Source organism: Vanessa tameamea, chromosome 10, assembly GCF_037043105.1.
Source record: "Vanessa tameamea isolate UH-Manoa-2023 chromosome 10, ilVanTame1 primary haplotype, whole genome shotgun sequence".
NCBI lineage: Eukaryota > Metazoa > Arthropoda > Insecta > Lepidoptera > Nymphalidae > Vanessa > Vanessa tameamea.
Window position 1 is genome coordinate 8,540,257 of NC_087318.1, and position 24,535 is coordinate 8,564,791.

At 33.8% G+C, this 24,535-nt stretch overlaps 1 protein-coding gene across 4 annotated transcripts in view; it reads right to left on the reverse strand.

Moving 5' to 3' along the window:
- Nucleotides 1-457: 457 nt before the first annotated feature.
- Nucleotides 458-24,535, reverse strand: part of LOC113391470 (multidrug resistance-associated protein 1) — a 30,371-nt gene continuing 6,293 nt past the window's right edge. Inside the window, exons 5-27 of one of the 4 annotated variants that reach the window (XM_026627476.2) lie at nucleotides 24,338-24,531; nucleotides 23,945-24,130; nucleotides 23,267-23,521; nucleotides 21,806-22,046; nucleotides 20,384-20,521; nucleotides 13,569-13,715; nucleotides 13,165-13,249; nucleotides 12,888-13,082; nucleotides 12,285-12,461; nucleotides 12,045-12,178; nucleotides 9,602-9,812; nucleotides 9,291-9,407; nucleotides 9,110-9,216; nucleotides 8,526-8,669; nucleotides 8,194-8,269; nucleotides 5,401-5,621; nucleotides 4,582-4,799; nucleotides 4,117-4,315; nucleotides 3,652-3,750; nucleotides 3,345-3,547; nucleotides 3,060-3,274; nucleotides 2,807-2,973; nucleotides 458-2,680 (exon numbers count right to left, since the gene is read on the reverse strand). In XM_026627476.2, the coding sequence (XP_026483261.2) occupies nucleotides 2,486-2,680; nucleotides 2,807-2,973; nucleotides 3,060-3,274; nucleotides 3,345-3,547; nucleotides 3,652-3,750; nucleotides 4,117-4,315; nucleotides 4,582-4,799; nucleotides 5,401-5,621; nucleotides 8,194-8,269; nucleotides 8,526-8,669; nucleotides 9,110-9,216; nucleotides 9,291-9,407; nucleotides 9,602-9,812; nucleotides 12,045-12,178; nucleotides 12,285-12,461; nucleotides 12,888-13,082; nucleotides 13,165-13,249; nucleotides 13,569-13,715; nucleotides 20,384-20,521; nucleotides 21,806-22,046; nucleotides 23,267-23,521; nucleotides 23,945-24,130; nucleotides 24,338-24,531 (3,924 nt within the window). In that variant the 3' untranslated portion in view covers nucleotides 458-2,485. Of the gene's footprint in view, nucleotides 2,681-2,806; nucleotides 2,974-3,059; nucleotides 3,275-3,344; nucleotides 3,548-3,651; nucleotides 3,751-4,116; nucleotides 4,316-4,581; nucleotides 4,800-5,400; nucleotides 5,622-6,047; nucleotides 6,272-8,193; nucleotides 8,270-8,525; nucleotides 8,670-9,109; nucleotides 9,217-9,290; nucleotides 9,408-9,601; nucleotides 9,813-12,044; nucleotides 12,179-12,284; nucleotides 12,462-12,887; nucleotides 13,083-13,164; nucleotides 13,250-13,568; nucleotides 13,716-14,387; nucleotides 14,538-20,383; nucleotides 20,522-21,805; nucleotides 22,047-23,266; nucleotides 23,522-23,944; nucleotides 24,131-24,337; nucleotides 24,532-24,535 lie in introns of all 4 variants that reach the window. The other 3 variants (XM_026627458.2, XM_026627467.2, XM_026627442.2) reach the window with 3 other exon arrangements.

Sequence of the window (24,535 nt, forward strand, 5' to 3'; positions counted from 1 at the left end):
TTTCCCCCAAATATGCATGAAAAACAAAAAAAAAAGCATTATGAAACTTGTTTTGCAGATTATTTTAAAAACATAATCGTTTAATTAACTTTCCGAAAATGTATAAAAACTAGGAATTTATTTCAAAGCAACCGAAATAAAATGATCGAATTCGTACTAAAGGTCGCTCTTTAAAATTCCCACAAAATTGATTTAAAATAATAACCAATGTAAAAAAACTTACATATTTACTTAACTTACTTACTACAAATTTGTTGAAAAAATCTAAAAAACGTGATAACCCTAAAATGGTTCACTTTTGCATCATGTATATGGGGTTAAAATTATCGCAAATAGTAACCCCTATCACCTCCTAAAGGGAATACGTCGAATTACCAATAACCCTGTATATATATATATATATAATCGCATGTACGTACATACATATCTAGGTAAGTAATTTGTTACTTTTCACACGTTTTTATTATTTTAATAAGTACAAGTTGAGCCCTAAAAATACATGAATGAAGTACTTTCATCGATGTATGTTAAAGTTTCACATGTTTATTAAAAAAATTGACTTAATTGACTAAATTTGTTGCACTTTTATCAATGTAGATGTATTGCAAACAAAGACAGTTAAGTTACCATGTTAATGAGCATTATAATGAAAAAATAAAAGCGAAAAATGACATAACTTAGATATTCTATTATAAACGATTACAAAACTAAGTAAATCCTTAGTGTCTCAGACACATTATCTTAAACGTTCCATTTGCATTTTTGTTTTTATCATTAAAATAATATTATTAACACTATTTGTCCAGTTAACAGTTAAGGTAACTAAAACAAAGTTTTTTGCAAATAATTTGTAACATCTTACGACGAAAATAATATTAGTACGTATTTATTTAAGTTAACAAGTTCGAGGATTGAATCAAAATGCTCTGTTCATACGTCTATTTTTTGTAAGAGGTACAAAGACTTTTAATCCTAATGAAATAGTAATATAACTACAGGCATGGCATATCTTAACAAAAGTTAAATTATAATAGAAATCTATTATAACCTTCTGTATCTGAAACGCAGATCAAAGTCAGATTAACTAATTGACTTTAGTCTAAAGTACATTGGTCAATAACAAACAGAGAAGTTATAGTAATACGCGACCAATGAGCGTTTATCTCATCATTTCAGAAACAGGCGGGTTTTTGAGGGTTTTGTGCTATAAATTCCGATTAAAATACATATTTAGTTATTTGAATTCGTAAAATATCTGTACTTTCTAAACTTGTAAGTTAGTGTGAACACGATTTACTACAAATTAAATTAAAACCTTCAACAAGGCATATAAACAACAATATGTGGATTGCACCTGTTAATTGTACAAATAAAACTATCAGCATATCGATCAGTTGTAACAAATAATAGCTAACTGGCAAAAGTTTAATTTTATCTGGCAGTGCTTTAAGAGTTAAACAGATTTGTTTTATTATAGTGGAGAAACCGAGATAAAAAAAAATTACAAATGCTAAGATTTTGTTAAGTAAATATTAATTAATACTTTATTTATGAATTTTATAGTCTCACACTTTTCAGAGGTCTTTTAAAGACAAATAAATTCGAGGATTTTAGTTTAAAGTCTCAGCCCATGACCATTTTTATATAAGAGCAATTGTTCTTCTACAATGTAATCTAATATACTATTCGGTGTAATTAAAGCACTTAATAATTAAAAAAATCTTAGATTCCAATAAGTACGCATATTTTCAACAAACAGGTACGAAATAATCAAATGAATATTATAATTCTATTATTATAAACTAATTAGCAACATTTAATAAAATCTCGTGTATGATGGCTGACATTGGCACACACTACGAAAACAAAAAATACTGAAATGATTAATTATGAATTCTGTTAACAATATTTTCATTAAAATTTTATATAATATAAATAGTATAAAAAACGGGTTGTATATTTAATGTCATCCTGGATTTAACGGGATATTAATAATTAAATTACTTAAAAATAAGTACTAATGTGAAGGTATATAAAATATAAATAATTAAGTAATGGGCGGCCTGGAGTGGTAACTATACATGAGTAATTATTGCTACTGTTTAGAGCAGATCGATTAAATGTGAAGTATATAAAATGTCTTGAGTTTTGAAATATATATTAATAAAATTATTTATAGAGGTTTCTTCGTAACACCAGAGGTAATGCATCCATCACGTCAAACACGACGCTTATTGTTAAGGTACATCGCCCTTCATCGTGCTTATTGTAGATAAAGTATTTGCTAGTGACATTTCGAGAAAACCGGTTAGATAATAAAATATGTTCTAAAGTAAATTATAAAGCTATTCAGGATACATTTTCATATTAAGAAAACAATTTTTAAGTATATTTGTGACATACTTCGGCCTTATCGGGTTACTCGTCATGTCAGTAACAAACATCAAATTGAACACGTGTTTATATAAATGCATAATTATAAAACTCAGTTAACAAGACCGGCGTCTTTAGCCATGCCGTAGAAAATAGAATTTTTGTCTTGCAATAGCTGTTCCGGTGGTGCGTACTCCACTAGTTGTCCTTTGTCCAGTACCATGACTTTAGTGGAGTCCATGATAGTGTTGAGACGATGTGCGATGGTCAGGACCGTGCAAGATGCGAATTCCGATCTTATTGTTTTCTGTAATAGTCAATAGGGCAATATGCATTATTTAGGCGTTTCGTTTAGCTACTTAATCAATATCAATAAGATCAATACCTATCCGATATTAATCGATATTTTTTTATGTAAAGAACTGTCTCTTACCTGTATGAGGTCGTCGGTCTCCAAGTCGACTGCGGCCGTGGCCTCGTCCAGCACCAGCAGCGGCGTCTTACGCAGCAACGCACGCGCCAGACACACCAGCTGCCTCTGACCCACCGAGAGATTCTCTCCACCCTCCGAGATCTCATGCAGAAGTCCCGCTTGTAGACCTGCGGGAGAGCAAAAGTCGACCGAATCGTTTAAATGTGCCTCCAGTACAAAATCGTTACGGCAATGTCTATCTTTAGCATCTCACCTTGCACAAACGATTTAAGATGCGCGTGCTCCAAGGACCGCCAAATCTCCTCGTCGGTGTAGACGCCGAACGGATCTAGGTTCATCCGCAGAGAACCCGAGAAAAGCACGGGGTCCTGCGGGATGATGGTGATGCGCGACCGAAGCTGATGCAGGCCAATCGTCGATATATCGATTCCGTCGATGAGTATCCTGCCGCTCATCGCCTCCACAATTCTGCAACGACAACGTCAAGCATGAGGCGGGAGGGGGCGGGTGGTGTCGGCGTACAGGGGCGTGAGGGTACCTGAAGAGGCCGAGGGTGAGCGTGGACTTGCCGGCGCCGGTGCGGCCCACGATGCCCAGCTTGTCTCGGGGCGCCACGGTGCAGGTGAGGTCCCGCAGCGCCGGCTCGCCCGAGCGGTACCCCAGCGACAGGCGCTCCAGCTGCAGCGCGCCCGTCTCGGGCCACGTGGAGCCGGGGCCCTTCGTCACCGTCCACGCCGCTTCCTGCGCACGGAACGATTCTCATAGAACTGGACGTGTCTTAACGGTGATCGCTTTAGTTACTGGCAGTCGTGAGTATCGCTGTATTTGTTCGGCCATATATTTACCTGAGTCGTCTCTGCGTATTCTTTTATTCTCTCTACAGCTACGATGTTAGTTTCCACTTCGGAGGTCATTCTCACGAGCCAGTTTAATGTTTGTGTTATCTAGCAAAATTATATCGTAGTTAGAATTAAATCATATTAGCAAAAGTTTGTAAAATTGTCTATGTAATATCCCATGTCTTTGATTAGAAAAACGAAACGAACTTTAAAAAGTTATTGACACATTTTGTGTTATATCAATACAATTACTACTCTACTTTGTATGTCTATTTGTACTTTTTAAAAAAATAAATAAAAAAAAACAATTATAAAATCACTCTGGTTTTTTCATTCTTCATTTCTCGTTTGTTAGTTTAGTTTCATTTCATGAGGTAAATTCTCATTTAATCGTTGTTTAAACTTATGGAACATGAAATGCAAATATGCAATATAATAGTTGTGTTTTATGAAGGCAACCGTACTACGGACCTGCAAGGCATAGCTAACGGAGAGTCCGACGAGACCCGGGTTGATGGTGTCTCTGCCCAGCACGGCGAAGAGAGCCGCGAAGAATATAATGAGGTTGCCGATCATCTCGAGTCGCACGGCGAGCCAGCGGTTGGCGATGCAGCTCGGGTAGTAGCACGACTGGTTGTGGTCCACGCCGCGCTCGGACTCCTCCACGAACCTGCGGCCAGAGACCATGAGTCATGACCGGTCGAGTTGATCGCAGCATTGAGTTCTAAGATCATTTAAAGTAACGCAACTGGCATCTAGCTGCTACGATTATTTATTTATAAATAATTTAGAAATCTCTTAAAGTATTTTTTTCGGCTACAAAAAACAGGAAATATTAGATATTGTATTACTAACCGATATGAGGTTCAGGAAGGGCTTAAAAATATAGCATGTAAGTTGTTATTATGCATGTATATTATTTTTTAAAAAACAAACCTTTTAGTGACTCCATACGCTCGAATCGTAGTCGCTCCGGTTATACTTTCCCCAAAGTGCGAGTATATGGGGGACCTCGACACGGATTCGAGTCGTTTCAACTGACGCGAAGTGGCCACGTAGAAACGCTGTATGACGTAGTACACGACGCCGATGGGCAGGATCACAGCCATGAATATCGGTGTCGAAAAACTAATAACGAATAGAGTCCCCAGTACCTACATGAAACATTTAAACAATAATTTAACAAATTAATGTAGAAGATTTTTAAAACGAAACAGTTTGATTTCTTAGAAAAATATTTAACTTATCTTAAGCATAAAAAAACACTATTTTGTATACTATACCTACTCATTAAAAGCATATAATACCTTAGTATTGCGTATGCTCGTAGCTGTATAATAAAATTTTGCGTAAACGTCCTTTTCATACAGAGGAGTTTTCGCAAGCTTGAATTTATAAACATACCTTGGGATCAGTTTATAATTGATATTATTACACGTGGTAATATAAATGTTGGCAGATATCACGTTATTCGATGCAAATATGATGAAAGGCGAGATCATGAAGGCAAATAAGCAATTTATACAGATAATAGAAAGTAAACGTTACAAGTAAGTGTACATTGTAATGCCGTGAACAGTAAGAAACAAATTAAATGCCGCATTGATATTTAAAGTGTGTGTACTACAATTTACCCTCTAATTGTGCAATTTGTTATCAATAACGAAAAGATAAACATTAATTTTAAGCAAAGTTAATGATTTATACCAAATAAAAAAAAATGCAGACTTTACTAGATCAAGGTGGCCTGATTACCTCAAACGCGCAATATATAACGTCCGAGGCTTGCGAGGGGAGCGACGTGTCCACAACGTCCATGTCTTTAGAAAACCTAGAAAGTATCCGGCCAACGGGGGTCACTTCGAAGAATTGTAAAGGAGCTTTTAGTACATTGTCCAACAAAAGCTCATGCAGAATCCGCGCAGCCCGCCAGCACGCCAAATATGGCATTAAGTCCGTGAAAAATGACGATAAGGCTGTAAAAACGTCCACGAAATATATTAACCTATCCCGATACAATCTTAAATTGGCATTAGTCAACAAATAATGAATACATCGTTTACGGCGTTCGTCGAAAAGTCGGATCGGAACTATCTAGTGTCGACTGTCGCTACCGGTCGATCGAAACGAGGAAATTTTTGAAGTGCATAATCGAATTTGGCAGAGTGCGCTAGATTTTCTATAAAAACATGCTCTAAGGTTTAATAAAATAACTGAAAACTAAGCAAGCCAGAGTGAGATGAGAGACCGATACAGTACATAGAAAAGGGCCAACGAAATGGAATCTGTTCAAGAACGTCGTCAGCGGAGGTCAACGCCCGCATTGCAATAAACTGATCCCAAACGCATCAACGGATCGAACGAATCTCCGAGGGTGAGGGGGGGGGGGGCTCGGGGCCTACCGCAAAGAAGCAGGAGGTCCAGCCGCGCAGCGTCATGGGCAGCACGTTGTCGAGCACGTCCACGTCCTTGCTGAAGCGGTTGAGCACGCGGCCCACGGGCGTGCAGTCGAAGAAGCCGATGCTGGGCGCGCGCAGCACGCCCGCCAGCAGCCCCGCGTGCAGCGCGCGCGCCGCCGCCAGCGTGCCCAGGTACAGCACCAGCGACGACACCGACACCGACGCCACTGCGCACCACGCTTACACTCGCACCGCCGCCCGCCGCCCGCCGCGCTCCGCCCGCTCATTCTCGGACATTTACGGCTGAGGTTCGTGTGTACGGTAATATAGACGAACGGCTTCTCGTTCGTTCTCTTCCAATTACACATTCACAGATATGCATTCATCACTCATTCGTACATAACCGGATATATTTTCGCCCATACGAACCTCTGATGTCTTGTTGAAATCAAATAATTGTACCCTCTGCATTACGTTATTGTAGTACGTATTATACCCGTTGTTGGCTTGTCGGTTCATTTGCATTCGACTAATGTTTTTCAATTCACAATTTGGTGTTTTTGTCGATGAGCCGTACACTTGAGTCAATCAGGTGAACTTTGTATATCAAGTAAGTGTATTTAATCAATTATAAATAAATATATACTAGTTAACATGAAACCTAATAATTTGCCCACAGAGTCTGAGCAAAATCGAACTGAATGTCTTATCGATGTTCGAACTATTTTGTTAAAAGGAGCACCAGCATAAATAGACGTGATGGTGCTCCTTTTAATGCCGGCGTGTTGCCATTTTATTTACATAACCTTTATAAACTATGAACTCTCTTGATAAATATGCAATTTAAATAAAAATATTTTTACAAATCAGACTGTGAGATCTTGAGATTAGCGCGTTAAAACAAACACAAACTCTTCAGCTATACAATATTAGTAGAGTTATACAATTAGTCTACTAATTCAAGTATGTATTATTTGTTATACAGACGTTCTCTTTAATCGTATATCACGTCAATTCAAAAATGCTCATAAGAGCCACTTGAATAAAATATTTCGATTTATTTTATAATTCTTCGGATACAATAAATGGTAAATAATTGTAAATAAAATATTTTACAGATAAATACAATGTTATATAATAGTATGAGGGGTACTTAATATTAAATTCTTAGAGAACATGCAAATTGTAAATGTAATTAATATACAACAAGTACACAATTAAAATAAAAAAGTAACGTGTGTAAATAATGCATGCAAGCTTAAATTTAACTTCAAGATAATTTATTTTAAATGACGCATGCGATAATAAAATACAACAAGTAACAATAAATAAATATAAGAAATAGAATTTTTTAAATATATCCATGAAGAGCCCTTAAAGAATGTATTCATTATTTAATTGACGAAATATAAAAAAATAATTATTATAATAGATCTTATTAAATATCAATACAAGTGTTAGGATTTCAAACCACAACAATATTTATGTTAATAAAAAAATTAAGATAATATTTGTACGTGATACAATATTATAGTTATTATTATGAGTATGAATACAATTTTGTGAAGAGTTAATCGAAATCGTTAGACCGTCACCATTCAAATAATATAAAATAGATATCCAAATTGCGATAAAACTTTTGTAAATGCTTAGAGCCGTGCCTGTGAGTCTCGATTAAGATATCGTAGAGGTGCAGATGCATTTCTCGTGTTCCAGTTTAAGTTGACTTCTCGAAATATTAAGCAATTATTGTTTATTTGTTATTTGATGAGCACATCAGAATTTAAATACATAAAAGCAGAACTTGGTTGTCTATCCTACGCCCTTTTAATATTGACTTTTCATAAGGGACTTATTTTAAGCAAACAATAAAATGAAATTTCTTTGTGTTTTAAAATTCAAAAACTGTTCCGAGCTATGTCAGTTATGTTCTGAACACCGAAACCATTAACAATCACCGGGTTAGACTTTAAGTATATGACATTTCCGTTTCGAATGGCAAACTTAATATTTAATTTGTTATGATAATATTTGTTTGATTAGCTTGTTGGTGACACTAAGTGCAAAGCGTTTACGTTTTATTTATATTCAATAATTGATCACTGTATTATACAGTCTTTCCTCATAAAACCCTATTTGCTAAACTTACCTTGTCCGATGCCGAGTCCGCCGTAAACACCGAGATACAGATCACGCCTGCTTTTGTCTACGGTACCGTTAACCAGCTGTAATTTTAAAGATTCCTTATTTAAAATTTTGCTGTTGTAAAAAATATAAAAAATCCTGCTATGATTTTTTTATATAATGATTTGTATTGTGTTCGTTTGTCAATTGTTATGTCACAGAAAATGGAAAGCTCACGCTGAGACTGTAGCGTTCTTCGGCTAGTTACTATTTTTATAAAGTTGAAGAAGATAGACCTTGCGTGTTATAATGGAACTCAAAGGCGGGAGAAAAAAGTCGAATAGAGGGAACAGTCACCATGGAGTCGTCGTTGGACCACTGCGCCAGCCAGTAGTTGGAGCCGACCTGGAACAGCTGCAGCACGAGGTTCATGAGCACGGTGACGGCGGACGCGGTCACGCCCACGCTCGTCAGGTAGTGCTTGTACACGCTCCACTTCACCTGCACGGCACGCGCTATTAGCACCGACACTCGGGGCGATTGTATAAGCTGGCCAAGTCAGGCTTGTGACGAGCAAACGATGTTATAAGAAATTAAATGTAAGTTATAAAAAGAGCAGTCTACAAATTCTAGAACTAGTACTGAGTAGCTTGACTCATATTGAAAAAAATAAAAATAAAATCATGCTTTAGACACGCAGCATCTAATAGCGTTAACATAATACTGTATAAGTTAACCTATCCGCACTATACTCCGCAACGACAAAGAAATGTATACATATATCATATAAATATACAATATATTATATGAAATAATTTCAATTGATATACAATGTCGAGTGCTTCCGTGTTAAATGACAATGTTGATAGAAGCGATATCACCTCCGATGGGACAGTATTATTATTCCATTGAGCAACTTAAATGACGTTAGGCTAACTCACGCTGCCAGTTTCAGTTTTTTCCGCTTCGATTAATTTATTCTTTTCTTTCAATTCGTTAGGTGTAGTTTCAGGGGTACGTCTCTTCACGCTGCTGCCCCGACGGTCTCCTGAGATAAGAATTATTTACCATAAATGAATGTCATAATTGAAGTGTTTATTGTATTTCTGAAGTTAAACTTACCAGCGGCCGGTTGTTCCGATTCTGAGGTGCTTTCCGAAAGTGAACGAGCTCTTTGCAGTTTATTTTGGAACTCTGACCCAAGTTTACTTTCCAAATCTTGCTTTAGTTCGTTCAATTCTATAAAATAAAAAAATAAAAAATATTTATAAAACGTGTACAATTTTAGCACACATCCGTTTACGTATGTACTAAAAGTACATAAATGTTGTAGTACCGCTCTGTGTGTGTTCGTATTTAAAAATGGAAATCCAAGTGAAGATACTTTTTATTAATAATAGGGAACTCAAAATTTAATAGATGTTTTCTTCTACCTTCAGGAGAAGTACGTTCTGCGTCACTCAAGTGATGCAGAAGGAATTCAGCGAAAGCGCCTTTCTTCTCCAGCAACTGTTGGTACGTGCCAGCTTCGGAGACTTCTCCATCGCGCAGAACTAAGATATGGTCGGTTTGCGCCAAGTACGACACGTTATGAGTAACCCACACACGAGTTTTATTTTTCAGTAAACCATTTGGACCAATAACCTGCAATAAGTTAAGCCATGGAGTAAATGTCTCAAAACTAAAATATATCAGTTCGTTCAAATATAAAATTCAATTATTTTCTCTTCTAACATCTAAGTGATGACTTCTGAAATAAGGGCGTGTAAACACTGCCAACTCCGGGCCTTTTTTTATAGATTCACACAATAACGTTTTTGGGTCTAGTCTGGGATTGTTTTGGGTTCTAGGGATTTGCAGCCTAAAAAGCTAACTTAAAAAAGCAAAATATTAGATAATTATTCTTTGACAAAACGGCACAATCATCGAATTCTTAAAAAAGACTTATAAATTTTTAAAGACAAAATTAGGTTAACTTTTAAGATCTTCATTAATAATCTATGCAAGGGCAAAAATTATTATTATACAATAATCCTAAACATAATCAATCAATAAATCAAACTAGCTTTTTGTTTAAATATCCGTGTATGTGGGTAAAAATAATTACAAGTGGTTGTGCATTAAATAATTAATGATTTAAATGTTTTTTTAATATTTATAACATTTATTGAAACCCGTATTTTATATATTAGCGGTGTGTTATTAAAAGTTATATAAATGACTACAACACAATCAACTATATTGTATCATCATTGAATTATAATTTAAATAAAGCGAAATCGGTTCAATGTTTCTTGAGTGTATGTATTTACCAATTAACAGCATTTTATTTGTACGGTTTCTGCTATAGAATCGAGTTGAGCAATTTTTTGAGGATTGATTTAAGAAAATAACAATCTCCTCAAAATGGGAAATGCTTCAAGCATAACATATTATATTATCTATGAACTATGACCTATAGACGGTATAATATCCTTGATTATTCATAAAGCCACTAAAAAACCTTACTGCTAGATAATTTTACTTGTCGTCCCGTCTAGGTCGACCGCTGACTCATCACATATTCTACCGCCAAACAGCAAAAAAAAAAGGTTTGTCATGTTTCAGTTGGAAGGGTGAGTGAGCCAGTGTAATTACAGACACAAAGTATAACATCTTAGTTCTTAAGATTGTTGCCACATTGGCGATATCAAAAATAGTTAATACCTGTGGTCGTGATCAGTTAATGATTTTGACCTCATAAAATCAGGTGCGATATTTGCTAATCTGCATATTTACTTCAAATAAAAATCATAATAAATTATATCAATTTGATATCGCCAATGTGTGCATGTTAAATATGTTACTTTTAGATATTTAAATCAGGATGTTGGCCGATATTTTTAACTTTACTTAATACCTTTTTTTATGGCTTTTATTTGTGCCAAAAAGGCACAGATTATTTCGCCAATGTCACGTGCGATGAAGAAGACACGATAGACATATAAATATTATATTCGTTGACAATGACAGTACGGATATATTCAATTGTACATATATGTTTGAATATAAATTTAATTTAAGAAAAATAATAACTACTGAGTTTGTTATTTCTTGGTAGAATCTACATTCGGAACCGGTGTAAGCTACATCCTGTTAGATCCTCTGACATAACATTCCAAAAGTTAATATAAGAGCCTAATTGAATAAAGAATATGTACTTTGCTTTCGATTTTGTTAAAATACAAAATACTAACACTTCGCGATAAATTGTCCCGTGATCTATTCCCAACTCGAGTATACTTTCAACGATCCAATTAAGAATACTTGTGTTCGTTCAATGGTCGAAACTCAATTACAATCAGTATAGAATTAGAGTAAAAAAATATATAATTTTTGTTTTACTAAACATTTCTTTATGCTATTGATATTCCCAAAATTTGATTGCTAATAACACTAAAGAAAAAAAACATTTGACAAATAGAGGAGAAAATTTACTGGACTGTTTTGACTTTACCTATTTATTTATAGATAATGTATGAAGTGAAACAGCGTATAATATAATGAAAATATCATCTAAAGGTGACACGAGTGCCCTGGAGTCGCGACACACTCTAACCGGTCGGTCCTGATCAGTTTTCGAGTTGCGTCACAGAGGACCAGCAGCGCTCGTAAATGTTTGTTGACTCTTACTCGGCTTGGAAGTATCTTATTTCTATTAAATTTGATCATAATACTAATATTATAAATGGGAAAGTAAGTTTACTGTTTTGTTTATGTGTCAAGCGATTACTTCAGCGGCACAGAAGAGGACCAAGGGTCCCTAACACCCCTCGCTTCGCGGCCTTTTGGCTAAGATCCTGTTCTGTGTGATGACGGAAATATCAATATAAGTACCTTATCGAAAATGTGCTTGCCGACGTGCGAGTCGACCGCGCTCAGCGGGTCGTCGAGGAAGTAGTTGTCTGCGTCGTAGTACACCGCTCTGGCCAGAGACACTCTCTGTTTCTGACCACCCGATAGATTGATTCCTGGAAAATTAAGGACATTTACGCTCGTTGTAATATAAAAATAAAATAAGAACACAAAACTTTGATTCGTGTAACCTTTGTCAATAGTAACTGCTTCTCGTTTTACCTTTTTCTCCGATTTCCGTTTGGTCACCACCGGGCAGAACATCGAAGTCCGGTTTGAGTGCACACACGTTGATGACGTTGTTGTACTTGCTCTTATCGAGTGACTTGCCAAATATAATGTTGTCTTGCAGCGTCGCATTCTGAATCCACGCTTGTTGAGACACATACGCTATATTACCTGTACGAAATATATTGTTACAAGATTAAATCAATAAACAACAACAAAAACATGTGTACATCATACACATATCCAACTTGTAGACATCGTTGGTCGTTTAACAACATACGTTTGTCTTTTAATACTCTATAAAAAGAGCGAATAGATTTTTCATCTGAAGACAACTTTCAGCTTTCACTATGGACACTAACACTACAAGAACTGCGCCGACAACCATGGAATGTAAGATATATTTCTTGTGCCCGTATTGGCTCCCTAGTCGTCCGAAGGTTAACACAGTAATACCAATAATTATGTTAGGCGGTAAAATGACTGATGGACTAAAGTATTAGGACTTGAAGTCCGTTTCGGTAAAAACACAATAAAAAAATATATCCTATGCAGGGCTATTAATTGAAATTAATCGAATCATAGTAAATTATTTACCGGTAGTGTTAACGCGGCCAGAGATCTTGTTCATTTCCCCCAGCAGCGCGGAGAGCAGCGAGCTCTTCCCGGAGCCCACGCTGCCCACCACGGCCACGAGGTTGCCGCTCGGGATGTGCACGTTGATGTTCTTCAGCACGGGCTCGGAGTCGTCGCCCCACGTGAAGTGACCGTTCTCGATCACCAGGGGGTTCGCTGACGATCGCAAGTTACGTTTCATTCGACATCTTAAACGACACAACCGGTCGGTATTGCCTCTACGTCGCTTTCAACTTACGTTCTTTCGGGTCGTGTTCCACGGAGCTTACGTTCAGTTCGTCGCAGTTCATGAATTTATTTAATCGTTTAATACCCACAGATGTCTACAAAATAAATTAGCAGCTATAAATCGTAATTATTATGTCACATTTTACAGATCATCAACGGAGGAAAAACAAAGCTTTGATTGATTGTGCCCAAAAATGTAATATTGTTTATATTAGATTTATTTGCATAAATATATTTTGATTAAGGATAAATATATGTTGGCTAAGGATAATATTTTTCCTCCGTTGAATTATATATATTGATATCCATTCACCGGACATGCGTTAGAATTGAGTGAAAGTGAAACATTATTGAAACCAACTATGTGAATTTTTAACGTCTAGATCGATTCGACTATCGTTAACATGAACTTACTTGTACTACATTCGATATAACGTTAGGCAGCATTGAGAGTGGGAAACGTAGTATGTTGAAAAGAGACAACGCAACGAAAGCGCGTTTAGAGTCCAGCACTTCCTTATCATTCACCAGAACAAAGCACCCAAATGACATCAGCGATACCTACGACCATTCCAGGAAATAAAGTGGATTAAAATAACGATCATGACGGTGTTATGTGAACTGCTGCTAAATTAAATTACTGTAAATATTTAAGTAATTCGCGATAGATTCAATGGGTAAGCACGAAGCCCAATTTGAACTTGAATAGCAGCCTTATATGAAACTTAGACGCAGCTGTGAATGTTAGAAATGATATGACAGTGTCGCAGTTTGGACACTACGCAAAAGTACAAGGAAATAAGATTTTTGTTATATACCTAATATTGCAGCGTTTCATTTCGTGTAAATTAACTTCCCTATAATCTACCTTTGTATGAATATTACTATAGTAAAAATATAATAAAATTAATTTAAAATCGTTCAGACTTTTAGGTATTGTTTATTTGTGCTTCTTGTGCTTTCACATTTGTAATGTCAAGTAATGTCATTATGTATAAAGTCTGACACTTGGCATCAATCATATTTATGTTTGTCATCATAACGCCCGTAACATAATTGATAACGAATAAAAATTCTTATCATATAAGACAGTTTTTATCTTCGAGAATTTTCACACGTTGTAAGCTCAAATATATTCAAAGTTAAATTAGTGAGTGTTAGTATGATTTATTCCAAAGAGAACCACAGCCTCTTATGACTAAAGATTGAGATGATTTACGCTTGAGGCTCTACCTCTATAATTGAGACGATGATGAGTGGGAGCAAGCCTAAGGGCAAATGCATAATATAGAACAGGGACATCGACACGAAAATCTTATCAGGTTGCAGAATATGGTTGTCGGAGTCAGACATCACATAAGTGAAGAAAGTTAGGAATGTTACCTTAAAAAAAAAAACAAAACATTATAGATTTATTTTTGTTAGTAATTAGGGTATATTGCTTTTGATTCTGAAATGTAAAAATCATAATCTTAACGCTGACATAAATGTATTTTATTTTGAAATATTTTAACATGTAACCTTCGAATAAGAAAACCGTCAAAAAGTTACAAAACCGGATTTTAAAGCGCCTTAAAATTCGGTCAATAACCTAAAAATACCACAAAGGTGCCACATAGAGTAAGATAAAAATCAAATAAAAAAAACATAAAGAAATTATGTTTTGAACATCGAATAGTAATTTCCAAAATAGAAAAGAATAACAAAATGTCGTATTCACTGCAATGTTGATAACTTTGACCTTGGAGTTGTGCAACAATGGCCGTATAGTTTGGCCTTTACAATCGGTAGTTACGGGATTGTTGAAAATTGAATTTAATCCTATTTCAAACTACAATGTATACATTATACGTAAGGAATTTAATTAAATTATTTTTAACAGACTTCAAAAAGAGATGGCTATCAATTCAATATAAGCTTTTTTTATTTTTTGCTGCCTCAGAACTCCATCATTTATGAACCGATCTGTCACATTTCAGTTTGAAGAAAAATTAATATTTTGTTTCTATTGATCATACAAATGTAATACCAACATTTAAAAGTGATAAAAATCGTTTCATGTTAGAAACTTTACTTTCAAAAACATAAGAAATCGTAACGGGATAGTAAACATCCAACAGGTATAAATGAATATTAATGTATAACTTGAATCGTATACATTCTAAACTACATAAATAGAATTATACATACTCCGAAAGAGATAAAGCGAGTTCTATTATTAACATATATTATATTAGAATCGTAGCTAAAAGTAGGACGAAGAAAGATACACAATTTCGTATCTCTTATGTATTGGCTTAATTATTATTTTATTCAACATGGCGAAGGTTTGAAGGTTTATAAATACAAAATACAGTACAGACGTCAACTATAATTTTGTAGGTGTCAATTCGGGCAAATACTCCTTGTTCGAACTTTGCGAGCTTAGTTTATGTTTATTGTTAATCGACTACAAAAAAAATTTATTAAATCGGTTGTATTTTTATGGTCATTAACTCATAGCTTATCATAGAAACGATTTGGATTTATTTTTTGGTTTGAGAGAATATACTTCCTTATTTAAATTTTATAAAAACGTTGAAGTCTATTTTATTTTTGTTGTATAGTAGTGGTTTATAATTTTTTTAACATAATATTATTATTGACTATTACTGATTATACTATATACTTTTAATAAGAAATCCAAATCAAAGTAACTTAACATCAATATTCTAAGTAATATAATATAATATTATAATAAGTATCTTATCGGGAATTATTACTCAACATTAATCAATCCTGATCTAGTAATAGATTATATCTAAAGGAATAAGTAACACACTCTTAACCCTTAATCGGGCACAGGGAACTATTTTCCCACCCTCCCAAGCCAGCTAAATTCCCAAATATTTTTGAATTGGCAACTTTTTAGGTTGTTTACACAAAAAAAAAATCAAATAAATACATTTAATTATTTTCAGTTTCAATAATTTATATATTATTTTATATACACTGATATCCAACATGACCCAAGAGAATATAGATTCGTAAGCCATGAAAATCAGATTTTTAGTTCTGCCCAATTAAGGGTTAAAAGTATTTGACACATTGGATAACTATTTTTCTTCCTAATATATAATGGTTATTATGTAATCAGTATCAATTAGGGGCTAAACTTTCTCTGCTAAACACGCTTTAATTTAGAAAGGTAATTGTCTGAAAAACATAAACAACTTTGTAATAAATTACCTGCTTCGAATAAGGGATGGGAGGTTCCTGATCGTGCGCTGACGATAATCACTCTAGCCTATTGGAATAGGAGTTAATATAGACAACTTTGACCTTGAAAAATTGACATGACGTGATTACTCGAGGTATAAAATAATCTACGGTATTAAAAATTTATTCGTGAAAAAATGGCGAAATAATGAAGTATTATAAATAAAGATTTATTAATCAAGGTATTGTTAGTTGATACTATAGCAGAGCTATTAGCAAATCGCATGAAATATGTAAATCTAAATCTCGTTTATCCCTTTTCGCTCTACTTTGGGAAAAAGGTAAAAAAAAAAAAAACGTTATTTTGTTGATGAAACAATGTAGGTAGTTCTGGTATTAAACTCTTAGATAATTATGAAATAAAAACGATAACCAACGACAGATAATTTCGGAAGGGCGGCTGTTATCGTTATCAATTAAACAATTATTTGTATTGTTTATTGACGTTTAATAACGGTATTAATGTTATCTTAAGACATTTATATAACGATTATTGCATTGATTTTTTAAACAATCAATCCAATCAATCTACCTCTCGATATTTACTAATGCGATAAGCAATTATGTAAACATTATCTTGTATTGCTAAAGACGAGATCTCGCGCTGTGATAGGACAGACAGTATGACCTGATGAGTACTTTTAACTTAATATCTTTATGTATTGTTTTCTTTTTTAGTTTTATTTATTACTAGTGACCGCCCCGGCTTCGCTCGGGTGCAAATCTGATACTAAATATGCTACAGAATTTCTCTATATGCGACGTTCGCAGGTTTTGTCGTTGTTGGACAATACAAACAGCTATGACCCTGCATTTTAAATCTTAAATCTGTAATATCTTGGAAAACATTGGTTATTGTGGGTTATTCCTAAGAAATAAACATAGGCCTTTTTAAGGTGAACAATACTGCAGTACATTATTTTGATCTATCTCGTAGGGTACAGCCAAAGCGTTTGCAATGTGAGCATTGTCTTTGCGACATCACATTAGAAACCTTTCAAATTATTATCAGTGTTTCTCTACTATATTATGCATGTATTATACATATAAATACCTTCCTCTTGAATCACTCTATCTATTAAAAAAACCGCATCAAAATCCATCGCGTAGTTTCAAAGAGCATACATACGGACAGACAGACACCGGGAAGAGACTTTCTTTTATACTTTGTAGTGAAGTCTCAGTGGGTTGAAACATTTCTGCACAATACGGTCCAATTAATTTCGCGATCAGAGGTGATCGAAAACATCCTAAGGACACTGGCTGGAGTCGCGTGAAATTCTGCCATCTTTGACTTCTATTTTTATACTAAATCTACAAATGTTTTTTTATAATGCTTAAGAGTTTGTTTGAATGTGCTAATCTCAAAAGTCTAGCAAATGTATTTCAAAAAACTTTTTACATTAGAGAGTCCATTTATTGATAAATGTTTTTATGATCGACGGGGGCAAACATTTTAATGAAAATATTTGGTAAAAATATAAGAGATCTTAAAGAAGATAGTGAATAATATAAGATGAGCGTTTTTCCCTGTGCTCTAACACTCGTTCACCTTGATACAACCATCTTATTATGCTGTATTTATTTTAATATTACATTCGTGTTTGATGGCAACGGAAGGCTTAAATTTGTTTGTATTTAAGTACTATTGTCAATAGGCCCGCCATCCTCCACTGGACCGTTGTGGCTCATATTAGTGCTGCATATCGATAGTCCACTATCGATAGTTAAGGTGTCAGCGATAGTATCAATAGTCTATCGATAGTATTATCGATATCCTGAATAGTTTTCGAGGTCAACTATCAATAGTTCTGCAACGCTGGCTCAAATTATAAGTAAAAGTGCAAAAATCACGATGATAAGATTTGAATTTACAATTCAAAAGCACGTTATTAACGTTTTTTTGGAATTTCCTTTGGGTGAAATCGAAAATTTTGGGATACATTTTGTTGAACACCGGCTATAAGATTACATTAACAGTTTTATAATAAAAAAACAGTTAACACGTCCATTATACATATTCATGATTGTTTATAATATATTTTAAGTTTAATTAAAGCAGTTTTATTTTTTAATCATTTTCGAATAACAGTCAAAGCAATACAAATAATTCTAATATACTATCTATTTTTATGAGATTTATGATTAAACCTAGTATGATTAACCTAGTTAACCAATGATTCAACCAAATCGACTTGACGACATTTTTTTCTAGTAAATATTTAGATGTTTTTTTTTAAATTGAATAAATATTTTTTCTTTGTGAACCGATATTAATAAAACGAACAAACACTAAGCTATATGTTACCCCACGGTTACTACAGTGCAGATTTCGAACACTTACGATTTTATTATATAAATAGATTATCAAACTTTTATAAAATGTTAAAAATTGGTATGTTATAATAATTTTAATTGTGGTAGGTATAATAATATAAATAAAAGAAAAAAAAAGGTTAAAACTAAATAAAAATATTGTAAGTTTAATTGAATCGGTTTTATTTTATAATCATTTGTTAACTAATATCGAAAGAAATAAAAACAATTCTGTTGTCCTATTTTTTATGAGATTTATGATTGATCTTACTTCGCTCGGTTTGGCGCCATCTATTAGAATATTTGGGCGTACCCTCGTTACCTCGCTTAACCCTTAGTTCACGGGCTTGCCGTTTTTGTCGATTTTGTAAGTGTGTGCTTGCGATTCTCAAGGGCACTTAGCTCTTGTAGTCCTCTTAAGCGAAGAACGTTATTTTTATCACTAAATAAAATAAATAAATAATATCATCATTCCTTTGTATACTTTACAAATCCTATAGAACTGTACATATGTATTTCAGAGACAATTCGTTCGATATTGATCCTTATACGAAGGATACTAAAATACTAATTATATTTTAAAGCTATTTATAATGATGACACATTTGTCATGAAAAACACTTCATAATTTCTATTTTCTTAATACTTTACGTAAAATAATAATTATTTGTTTAATTTTATGTATTTATATAAATAATTCGTGTGTGTATGCTTGTAATTTTTTTAAACAGATCTTAATGTTTTTTTTTTTTACTTATTAATTCAACTAATTGCTTCTTAGTTATAATTGAACCTGGTAGGTTCTCTTCCTGAGAATTTTCCTTTTATATATATTAACAATTATTTTTTAATAGGTACGAAAAAAACATCATATTTAATCAATATAGATTTTATTATTTAAAAATAATATACTATATATAAACTACTTGTTTGACCCATGTGAAGCCGGGACAGATAGCTAGTATTATATCAATTTAAACCTCACTGTAGTAATGTTGATTTTTCGTATTGCTTATCAGATTACTTGAAACGTGGGACTTATCTTGTAACTGATTCTTAATATAATACAATGTAGGTTAAATTTTTATTACATATCATTTATAATAAATGATTTTAAAGTTATTATCTTCGACTTTATATCATAGAGGAAAATATATTAAGCAGGTTCTTTTACCGACATGATAATCAGGAGTTACTTATTATTACTAATCAAGAATAATGTATTAATTAACTCAATACTTACATCTCGTCATATGTTTTTGTAGATATTTAATTTTTCATTCGCTGGAAAACTTTCTTTTTGTATTTGAAATAATTTATTGATAATCAAAATTATACACTTGGATAAAAGTGAATAATTTATGTGCGAGCGTATCATTTACCACCAAACTTTTAGAGATTCTCCATACATGATCATTAAAATATATATACATATATTGTTATACAAAGAAAATGTCGAGGCATTTTCATATTTATCCTTCGGAAAAATTATATTCAGTATACTGATCCAGGGTTTAAACAATAGTTCAATACAGTTGAATCAGAGTTTTCTATGTGGTATTCGCTCGATGGGTCTGGGATCTCAGTCAATATAATAATTATTATTAATAAACGATAAAAATGTGTCAACAATATTGTATGCATATATTACTTACCAAGAAAGGTGCGCAAGACCATATAAAAGACGTGGCAGAGTTTAAATAGGCGGTTTGTTTTAAGACTTTCATTTCTTCATTCCTTATTTTAAGTATTTGATCTTCGAAACTAGGCTCCCAGGCATACATTTTAAGTACCTTAAATATATTTGTTATGTATTAACTTAAATTTATTATATAACATTTTTGTACAATTATTCTCGTTATTTTGTAATGTAGTCGAACCACAGGTGAAGCGGCAACATGCATTAAATGTTTGTAGTTTGCACAGTTGGTTTCATCCAAGACCATGCATGTAATTTTATTCATTTACAATCTACTAGCAAACACATGACGGAATATTGTCAGCGAGGCATGAAAATCTCCAGTCTTCGATTTAAAGTCTACTAGCATGCTACCTACTAGCTCGACCTTATAACACACGCTACTAGAACACCAGCTTTACACATTCTTAATTGTTATGGAAAACTTCTAAAACTTAAAATATCAACTAATCTGTGCCATAATTCATCCACGAAAGTTGTTCTCTGGTAACTTGTTTTAAAGCATATTGAGAATAGTTAACATTTCGAATAATATGCGAAATTTTCAATACAACTGCCTCAGAGATATAGTAAAGATACGACATAGATAACCGATGATAACGCACTAAACCTTGAAAATTAGTTTCGTATAGTTCACAGTAATATTTCAAATATATGTAATCAGGTAATGCTGAGATTGTTTCAATATGTTACAGTTTGATAGTAAAATGTTTTATGTAACTAACTTTAATCTTAAATGTATGACATATTTTTTTAATACAATGCATGAATATTTTTTATTTATTAATCAGTTTTTGCTGACTGTGCGACTGTTTTATTAAGTATTCCAATACAGGTTTATTTTATATTCACGCGTTCTCACAGTCATATGAACTGGCAATCCATTATGATTATAGGACTGAGGTAGCTTCACTTAATATAGTTTTGTAAAATGACGATTCAAAAGCCTACTTGAATAAAGTATATTTTGAATCTGAGGCAAGGGTTTAGGTTTACTTATTATTATATTGTGCATTTATTAACGAAATATAATAATACAAAAGTAATCCCGTTAATATCTGTCTCACCAGTGATTTCAATCCCTGACTTGAAGATTTGCAGCCTTATCACTTAGCCGATAAATATCGAACAAGGTATTAGAATCGCATATATATCAAAATGGCATAATGGACATAAATAAAATACAGTAAAATTTGTATCAGGTCATTTGCTGATGGCCGTGATATTTTTTTGATTAGAGCAGCTTCAGAGTTTAAAATATATTTGATATTATCTAGAATCTTCTTTTTTATCACCTGATCGATAATCTTTAAGCTAAACCTTTTACTAACAACTTTCGCAATATGTCATTTAATAGCGTAATTAAAAAAAAACTTACCTTAATTCCATTCAATACTTCATTCATTAGCTTGACTCTTTCGTCTTTGTATTTCATTTGTCTTATCTGTAAAGTTTTAACCCTGTTCGCAATCAACCCGTTAACAGGTATAAGTACTATCATCACCGCTAGACCTGCTAATACAGAGGGGCCTAGAATGCCCCAGAGGAAGTACAGAGCCAATGCGATCTGGAGAGGAGCTGACCATATCATATTTAAGTAGGCTGTTAGCTCGACGAACCTAAAATTAATATTAAGCATTTTATCTTTAGTAGGAGAGCAGAGATGGCTCTGTGGTTGCACATCTTGGTCTAAAATGAAGGTATCGGTGTCAAATCCAAAAAAAAGTTTAACGGTCAAATTTGTTAATTAGTCTGATCTAAAACCTTTGGATATAAGATCAGAAATGTAATCCACATATACAGTAAAGCGTGCCAGTCATCATTATTTCTTATACAAGATATATTTGAATGTGGGGTAGGTTAGATATAAGTTTTTGTATAAATATGATGTCTGTCAAAACATTACAGTCAGTTTATGCATGTCGAATAATTATCGATTTTGACGACGAACTGAAATTATTTCGATCACACTTTTTAAAATATATTTATATTATTAACCTTAAAAATATTTCTTTGTGCTGAAACAAAAGTGTTTGGAATTTAACTGTTTTAAAATAATTAACATTTCTCAATTTAAGTTATAAATAAAAAAAGTATAGATACTACTAGGATATCATACCATGAAAGCTAAGAATAAGAAAGGATATCGTAGATGGAAAACCGATGTATCGAATGGTTAATATGTAAAATCGATTTAAATATAATATGCATCTCGATCGGTTATAAATTTTTGACAGTTAATTTCATAATAAAAGTATAATATGTTGGATGGATTAAGAGTCTGAGACATACATAAGTCGATATACACTCGCTAGTGAAGGCTATGTGGTAGCTATAGAAGTGGAATAAGTTTTGAATATTTTTTTATTAAGACATTGCCTCGGAGACATTTGCGATTGTAATAAGTTGCTAGAGCTCGTTTCAAATTTAACAAGAATACGTTTATAATAATTTCATAATATTAATAGAATTGTGTAATAATCGACGTCACTGTGACGGTTATATGACAATGGACGATATCCCTTGCAGAATAATGAGCAAATGGTTAGAAATGGCATACTATTCAATAATTCACGAATTTAAAATGACGTATGCAATTGTTAATTAAACTATCTATTTGTCTGCTATTATTTCTAAATTATCTTCCGACAGCTTTCTATGCAATATTCTAGAATAAAAAACTACTTCTAAGCGACTTCGATATATTTTGCTATTGTCAGCGATATGAAGAAATCGATAGTGAAATCGAAGTTTGTAATAACTTCGTAATTTACAAAACGCATTTTGCATGTTTGCTTAGCCATCTAGTCATTTGAGTCTCGGCATTTTTATTATTTACCTTTGCGCGTCGACAGACATGAGATTTACAATTTCTCCGACCGTCGACTCTTTCCTTGCCGAGTTAGATATCCGAAGCGATTTCCTGTAGATGGCGCTCGTGAGTGCCGTCCTTATTCTCATTCCTACGAGGTACATTCTTGTGAAATAATGTGCAAGTAGCATCGTCTGTGCAGTCGCACAGGCGACCAGACCCAACGCATACAGATAGCCCTTCCACACGGCTTCTTTACTTTCGACGAATCCTATAAGAAGTCTAAAAGAAACGTACAAAAGGACATTAAATACGACAAATGGCGGGTTAATATATATTAACTTTATCGTCTATAAAATGACATTTATCTCTCCTTACTTACGAGCTGGTGTTTTTATGTAACTTGCAACTTACATTTGTAAGAATATTAGTTTTAATAACCGGATTTCACTTAGACCTTGACCTCTATGATCACGAATTATAAAGTCACAATTAAGTAATACGTATTATGATTGATGTTAACCTTTTGATATTTAATTCAACAATATACGTTTTCCCGTTCGATATTTTTTTTAATAATTCTGATCGTGACGCATTGTTTTGTATCAGCCACTAGCGTTATTACGTTTATATTTTCAACTGATATACCTAGATCCAGTCTTAACTAAACTATAATTACATAAGTATGTTTTATATAGGTCTTACTTGAGCAGCTGTGGCGACAGGAACATGAGCGTGTCGTTGATAAGTTTGAGGAGAGCTCCGAAGAGAAATTGACCTCCAAAGGCGAGACACAGCGCGCCCAATATGGACGCCGGTTTCCGTTCCTTGTCGGGCTTGAAGTTCACGCTGGCTGATGTCTTACTATATGTTGCTTTTGGACCGCTCGCGCTAAGATAAATTGCTTAGCTAGTGAAACCATTCTTATCGTATAATATTTCAAAGCGATAATTATTAATAATCATGTATTTTCGTTTTTAAATTACAAGTTACAACGTACACGCAATAACCGGCAAAATTACATTATATATATGAACGTAAGGAATAATGTCTTATTTCAGGATATTTTGTTCGTGCAAATATATAAGTTATACATACATTTCTTTTTTCTTCAATGTTCTCTCCCAAAACTTATCGAACCTTGGAACAACCTCCTTCGACGAATCCGGAGGATTCAAAGCCCAGAGGTCACTTTCAGTCAAACTTCTACGGAACCCGGTTAGAGCCAGTGGATCGAACCAACTGAAGGTCAAGCGGCTCGGGAAACCGGAAGCACTTTCCGGGCATTGGTTCTAA